Genomic DNA, 7,932 nt, shown 5'->3' with positions numbered 1-7,932 from the left:
ACGACTCCTACTGGTGTGTTTGTTCAACGACACCCACTGGTGTGCTTGTTCAACGGTTCTCACTGGTGTGTTTGTTCAACGACACCCACTGGTGTGCTTGTTCAACGGTTCTCACTGGTGTGTTTGTTCAACGACTCTCACTAGTGTGCTTGTTCAACGGTTCTCACTGGTGTGTTTGTTCAACGACTCTCACTAGTGTGCTTGTTCAACGGTTCTCACTGGTGTGTTTGTTCAACGGTTCTCACTGGTGTGTTTGTTCAACGGTTCTCACTGGTGTGTTTGTTCAACGGTTCTCACTGGTGTGCTTGTTCAACGACTCTCACTAGTGTCCATGTTCAACGACGCCAGAAAGTTGTTAGTGAAAAATGCTTTTAAACCTTCCAGATGGACAGTTGCCAACTTTCAAATCTATCAATGAATAAGGACAGGTGAGGGGGCAAGGGACCCCCCCTAGGGATAGCAGGGGACGTGAGGGGGGGGGAGGGGATGGTCCAGGAGAGCCTGTAACACCATATACCTGAACAAATCTACAAGAGCCGTGATGCGGATTCGAACCTACGTCCGAGAGGACCATATACCTCTCGCCTGAGGAAGGATGTGCCACAATGACGTCTACAGGATATGCCGCAGACTGACAGATATCAATAGGGACTCTCCAAGACTCTTGACAATTTAAAGACCTTCACAATGCTGGGTATAAACATCTTACCCAACGCCGACTCCAGAGTATGCAGCACCAGAATGGAATCCACACTTGATGAAAAAAATAGACCTAAACTAATAACAAGAGTAGAGATACGCAACTGGACTAGTCTTAAAGCTTAGGAGGGGTCCTCCTTACAGTTGTAAGGCAGAGCGAACTCAAAGTCGAGGAGACATGATGACGGTGTACAAGATATCAAGGGCGGAGGCTGGAGATACAGATGAGTAGGTGAGACGTGAGGGAAACTTCTTGAGTGTGTTTCAAGTTCAAGGGACGGGCTACAAGAAGGGATCGTTGGGGGGGGGGGGGAATTCAGTAAACTGTTTCAAAATCAAATGTGATTAGAATATGAAAGTTATTGCATGAACTGACCAGATTGGTGACGAGGCAGGGCTAGGGAGCTATTGCTCGATCCTGCAAACACAACTAAGTAAGTACACACACATACCTTCGTTGGAAGACAGAAGAGTTAGGGGGGACATGATCACCACATACAAGATTCTCAAGGGAATTGATAGGGTAGATAAGGACAGGCTATTTAACACAAGGGGCACACGCACTAAAGGACACAAGTGGAAACTGAGTGCCCAAATGAGCCACAGAAATATTAGAAAGAACTTTTTTAGTGTCAGAGTGGTTGACAAATGGAATGCATTAGGAAGTGATGTGGTGGAGGCTGACTCCATACACAGTTTCAAGTGTAGATATGATAGAGCCCAATAGGCTCAGGAACCTGTACACCTGTTGATTGACGGTTGAGAGGCGGGGCCAAAGAGCCAGAGCTCAACCCCGCAAACACAACTAGGTGAGTACACACACACACACACACACACACACACACACACACACACACACACACACACACACACACACACACACACACACACACACACACACACACACACACAGGTATATTGGTGTGTGTGTGTCGGTGGGAGGTATCAGGGGGGCCGATCAGGTCCAGATGAGGGAGGCTGGAGCCGCTTCCACGGTTATAATGATGCTGCTTTTATGCCCTGCCACCACAGCCCGATCTTATCTCCCGCGCTAGTCATACCGCTCAAAATTGTGCACCGCGCTGACTTATGGCCTTTTGTGGGTGTGTGTGTGTGTGTGTGTGTCTGTCTGTCTGTCTGTCAGTCAGTCCAGGCCTCTCCTTTCTCTCTCTCTCTCTCTCTCTCTCTCTCTCTCTCTCTCTCTCTCTCTCTCTCTCTCTCTCTCTCTCTCTCTCTCTCTCTCTCTCTCTCTCTCTCTCTCTCTCTCTCTCTCTTTCTCTCTTTCTCTCTCTCTCTCTCTCTCTCTCTCTCTCTCTCTCTCTCTCTCTCTCTCTCTCTCTCTCTCTCTCTCTCTCTCTCTCTCTCTCTCTCTCTCTCTCTCTCTCTCTTTCTCTCTTTCTCTCTCTTCCGCCCCTGCCTTCCCCTTCCACATGTGTGTGTGTATATTACATTCTTTTTCATCTCTCTTGTTTTTTTTTTTTGTTCGCTTCCTCTTGTTTGCCTTCTTGCCCCCCTCCCCTCCCCCTGCCCCCTCCTTCGGGGCATCATGCCTCTCTTGGTTGATGACTCCACACTGGTCTCTTGCTGGTCTCTTGTTGGTCTCTTGTTGGTCTCTTGTTAGTCTCATGTTGGTCTCTTGTTGTCTCTTGTTAGTCTCATGTTGGTCTCTTGTTGGTCTCTTGTTAGTCTCATGTTGGTCTCTTGCTGGTCTCTTGTTAGTCTCATGTTGGTCTCTTGCTGGTCTCTTGTTAGTCTCATGTTGGTCTCTTGCTGGTCTCTTGTTAGTCTCATGTTGGTCTCTTGTTGGTCTCTTGTTAGTCTCATGTTGGTCTCTTGTTGGTCTCTTGTTAGTCTCATGTTGGTCTCTTGCTGGTCTCTTGTTAGTCTCATGTTGGTCTCTTGCTGGTCTCTTGTTAGTCTCATGTTGGTCTCTTGTTGGTCTCTTGTTAGTCTCATGTTGGTCTCTTGTTGGTCTCTTGTTAGTCTCATGTTGGTCTCTTGCTGGTCTCTTGTTAGTCTCATGTTGGTCTCTTGTTGTCTCTTGTTAGTCTCATGTTGGTCTCTTGTTGGTCTCTTGTTAGTCTCATGTTGGTCTCTTGTTGGTCTCTTGTTGGTCTCTTGTTAGTCTCATGTTGGTCTCTTGCTGGTCTCTTGTTGGTCTCTTGCTGGTCTCTTGCTGGTCTCTTGCTGGTCTCTTGTTAGTCTCATGTTGGTCTCTTGCTGGTCTCTTGCTGATCTCTTACTAGTCTCTTGGAGATGTCTTGATGGTCTCGTAATGCTCCGTTACGAAAACCTGTACGTGCATCTTTCCTCAATCATGGCGGCTTTATTTACGTCTTCAAGAGTCTGGGAGCGTTGAAGCTCTTCGAGGCTCTTTATAACCATAATAACTCTGTCTTGTAAAGTTCCGAAGCTCTTAAAATGTTTAGTAAATACAACCTAAACTGTTATGGTCGACTGAAAATTCATGTAGTGGCTGCGTATTTAGAGGCGTAAATGCTTGATGAATCATGTGTTAAGTAGTTTAAGAGTCCTTATAAATGTGTCTTTTTTTTGGGGAGGGAGGGGGGGGGGGGGGGTCGGATGTCTTCCGTTCCTTTCGCAATTCACCATTTTCTTTTGAGGTTTTGTAGATCATTGCCAGAGGTCAGCTGACCTCCTGTCTGCCCTAGCTTCCTTCAGGGATCCATGGGGGGATATTTTCCCCCGGTCTCGATGATTTTGTCCGGTCCTGTTACTCCGCTTCCTCACTGCTGCTGCTGCTACGTCCTTCCTTGCTTCTTATATCTTCTTGGCTAGTGGCAGTAACCCCCTCCCCCTTCCCCCCCCCCTCCTAGTCCTGCGTGTAGCACTTTCCAATAAAAATGTGAAGTTGTGAAATCTTCTGTGGCGTGTATCACACACACACACTTCCTTGTCATTTTCTTTTCGTCCTACAGCGGAAAGGACGTTGTAGTTTTTTCTTGTTTTGTGAATAGTTGGTTAATCAGCGATGTCGTCTGGCGGGGGTGTACGAACACCTGTGTTCCCGACCTCGGTGTCTCGACGTTTTCATATATTTTTTTCTGACTACCGTCACTTTCTGACACACACACACACACACGCACACGCACACGCACACACACACACACACACACACACACACACACACACACACACACACACACACACACACACACACAGTAGGGGAGGAGTAAGAAGTAAGTACAGGAGTAAGTACACACAGAAGAGTAAAGGAAGACATGATAACCACCTACAAAATTCTCAGAGGAATTGACAGGGTGGACAAAGACAAACTCTTCAGCACGGGTGGGACACGAACAAGGGGACACAGGTGGAAACTTAGTACCCACATGAGCCACAGAGACGTTAGAAAGAATTTTTTCAGTGTCAGAGTAGTTAATAAATGGAATGCACTAGGAAGTGATGTGGTGGAGGCTGACTCCATACACAGTTTCAAATGTAGATATGATAGAGCCCAGTAGGCTCAGGAATCTGTACACCTATTGATTAACAGTTGAGAGGCAGGACCAAAGAGCCAAAGCTCAACCCCCGCAAGCACAATTAGGTGAGTGCAATTAGGTGAGTACACACACACACAACACCCCCCCACACACACACACCAAAGAGCCAAAGCTCAACCCCCGCAAGCACAATTAGGTAAGTATACACACACACACACACACACACACACACACACACACACACACACACACACACACACACACACACACACACACACACACACACACTGTTGTGTGTGTGTCTCAGGGGCCCCAGACACCGTCCCGCCTCCACCAACACACATTTAGTGCCAGCGATGGTCTCTCCCTCAAGCCTCTTGCTCAATACGTCGCATTTTTGTGGCCCGAATTGACTAATCTGTTTTTAAAAAAAAACGACGTGTTGGACTAGATTTTTTGGCACCGTGAAACTTACGTTTTCTATGCATCGGCCTCAATGGGGTTGGGCGGGTTGGGCAGGTTCGTTTGTTTGTGATTAGGGAAAACCGCTGCCTATAACCAGTGGTGGCCAGGTGGGGGGGAGGGGGGGGGGATAATAGAAGAGGGGAGAGGGGTGGATGGGTAGAAATCAGTGAGTGGAGTGGATGAGAGGGGAGACATGGAGAGAGAGAGAGAGAGAGAGGGGAGCTCTCAAATAATAGGTCGCATTTCTAACGTAATGGTAACCAGGGTAATAAATTCATCCCACTATGAAAAGTTGTACGACTATTACACATCAAGAAATGTGTAAGTACATCACTTATAATGATATACTGCCATCAAATCTTAGCCAAGTATCCAAAGTTAGTTGACTGTAGGTACAGCCTGCACATGACTGTAAAGCTGCCGCCCAGGTGGGTGGGTGTGGAGCAGGAACTGTAGGTGAAGCCTGCACATGACTGTAAAGCTGCCACCCAGGTGGGTGGGTGTGGAGCAGGAACTGTAGGTGCAGCCTGCACATGACTGTAAAGCTGCCGCCCAGTTGGGTGGAGGATTGAAGACTACCTCACAGGGAGAAAAGCTAAGGTCTGCTTCAACGGAGCAGTCTCGAGAACAGTGAATATGGAACTCGGGACCTCCCCCAAGGAGGGGTCTTAAGCCCCACACTATTTAACATACTTATGAACGCCATTTCAAATATTGAATTTCCGGAAGGAACACAACAAGTGGGATATGCAGATGATGTCCTAATACGAGGTCCCACCTTAAGAAAAATTAAACAGTTCCTTGAACTCCTTGGAAAGAAATGTGTCTGCTTCACTCTCTCCACAAACAAGACAAAAGCAAACTTTCATCACAGGAGGGGAGAAAATGAAGAACTACAAATTAATGGTGTAACACTTGAATGGGTTGACCACTATCGGTACCTTGGCGTCACTGTCGGCTCTAACAAGGGGAAGAAAGAGGAGCTCAACCAACTCACAGGAACATGCAAAAGTCGACTCATGGCACTGAAAGCCATGACCTGGAATGGGCATGGAGTCTCTATTGCCGTGCCTAATTAATTAAAATTATGTACACAGCCTGTGTGTGTTCCGTCATAGACTATGCCGCACCAGTTCTGTGCACCTATTCCCAAAGCGATATGAAAAAACTTGAAAGCATACAAAATGAAGCCATGACAATCATTCTTGGAGTTCCAAGAACTGCCAAAACGTCTAATCTACGAGAGGAGTTGTCCCTCCCCAGTGTTAAAAGCAGAATTCAGGAGCTGAATGCTAAGCTTGCAATTATGGATATCCAGAGATCCCCATTACAATGATATTGCCAAGAAAAAACGGAGTTCTGTGCTACTTTCAGGGGGAAACAGGAGAAGCAAAAAATGGCATCACAGATCAGTCTGCTACCTCGAAGAATTTCACCTCCTTGAGCAAGCCCGTGAGCTCCTGCCTGTAGAGAGGTTACCTCCCTGCGTAACGACCCATGCAGGATCATTATCAATGAAATGGCAACGAAAAAGTCCAGCATGATAGCTCAAGAAATGAGGCACAATTATCTGGAGGAAATCTATAAAGAAGCCGGAAATGAGTTAGATCAAATCTACACTGATGGGTTATCTAACCCTGTCAATGCCAGGGCTGGTGCAGCATACACTGAAATAATGCCTTACAACGCAGAAATGAAGGAAAAGTCCGTATTGAGAACTGTGCCTCTTCAACACAAGCGAAGCTAACTGCCATTGTAATGGCGTTAAGATTCCTTGAACGAGGTACTAACGGTGCAGTGATCTGCACTGATTCTAAAGCAGTGCTACAAAGCCTTAGTAAAAATCGGACAGAGAATCTTGCGATAGTCGCAGAGATTAAGAGAGCTGTAAGAGTACCAATCAAGGAAGAATCGTCAAGTTTCTGTGGATCCCCTCCCATGTTAGAATATGTGGGAATGAACGAGCAGATGTGCTGGCTGCTGAAGGCGCTGAAGGAGACCATATTGAATACTTCATACCCAAGACTCTACTACAAATTAGAGGTATTGTCAGGCAACATCACCGTGACAAGGTAACTGAGGAAAGGAGGATAGCAGAACAAATCAGTGAATCTGTACGATGGTACAACAAATGGTTGCAACTGGCAATCCCAATCATTATAGACGAAGAGGAGGAGGACGAGGGAGAGAATCAGTAATAGCAAGAATCCGTCTTGGATACAAATATCCATGGAGATTTGGAATGAAACAACAGTTGATCAGCGAAGTTGTAGAATCTGTGGTGAGAGTGACGGACACCGCCTTGACCACTATCTACGTGAATGTGAACACCTGAGAGACATTAGAAATATGTGTAGAATAATAAACCCCACATTGTTTGAGTTGAAAAACACTATTTGTCAAATATAGATACTGTTCTAAAAAGATTCCCCCATTTTGCACTCACAAGATAACGAAAGATTTTAATGGTTGACAGATGTTAATCTTCTTGTTTTAGGAGCTGTTCACTTGAGACAGTTAAGCAAGCCGCAGTTGTGTCTGGGTACAAGTGACAGGATGAACAACACAGCGGGTTTTCTTCCTATTGGGGAGTGTTGTACATGCTGCTATGGCGGTATGTTCACTCACAAGATGAGTGGCGCTGCCCAATAAACTCGCCCCTCGGGGCTAAATAAAAAAAAATAATTAGCTTCTCAAGATTGTTACATGGTTAGTTAAATGATCTCTGGGGGTCAGTTCCTAAACCCATTATGTACCTTTGTAACCCTTCCCACCAGCGCCCACGGAATGGGTATGGGGTCCACCACCACCCACGGAATGGGTATGGGGTCCACCACCACCACCACCTGCCACTGTCTTCCCTACCGCTGCCTCCACCAATGTTGGAACAGTGAATGAGAACCATCACTATAAGGCTTTGGGAGTACTTACCTATAGGGAAGCCTATAGGGAAGTTTGCCTATAGGGAAGTGAGGTTTATTTCTTTATGCAGCATCTACTAGCCTTGTTGTACATGGTGTCTGAGCTCCCCAGCTGGCTTGGTGTTGGGGTTTCCCAGCTGGCTTCAGCAGCTGGAAGGAGATGGTAAAAGGTGGCTGTTGGAGCCCAGACGGAGGACACAACCCGGGATCTTGTCGTGGTTGGGATCAGTTTCCGGGTTCCAATCTCAGGTCGGTGGAGCTTGGGACTGAAGGCTCCTAATTCACGGCGCGAGAGGGTGAGAGCCTTATGATATATCTGGCTGACTTATGGCCGGCTAGCTCTTGTGGTTAGTGTCCTGTTGGGCTATCACCGCCATCACTGG

At 46.8% G+C, this 7,932-nt stretch overlaps 1 protein-coding gene across 1 annotated transcript; it reads right to left on the bottom strand.

Annotated features, from left to right (window-relative positions):
* Positions 1-2,322: 2,322 nt before the first annotated feature.
* On the bottom strand, positions 2,323-2,721 carry LOC138366341 (apolipoprotein E-like). Its single transcript, XM_069327374.1, has one exon. It carries the CDS (start codon positions 2,719-2,721, stop codon positions 2,323-2,325), a length of 399 nt encoding a protein of 132 aa, XP_069183475.1.
* Positions 2,722-7,932: the final 5,211 nt, after the last annotated feature.

This window comes from Procambarus clarkii, chromosome 19 (genome assembly GCF_040958095.1).
Source record: "Procambarus clarkii isolate CNS0578487 chromosome 19, FALCON_Pclarkii_2.0, whole genome shotgun sequence".
Lineage (NCBI taxonomy): Eukaryota > Metazoa > Arthropoda > Malacostraca > Decapoda > Cambaridae > Procambarus > Procambarus clarkii.
Note: the sequence above shows the minus strand (reverse complement) of the source record. Positions and strands in the feature narration are given on the sequence as shown.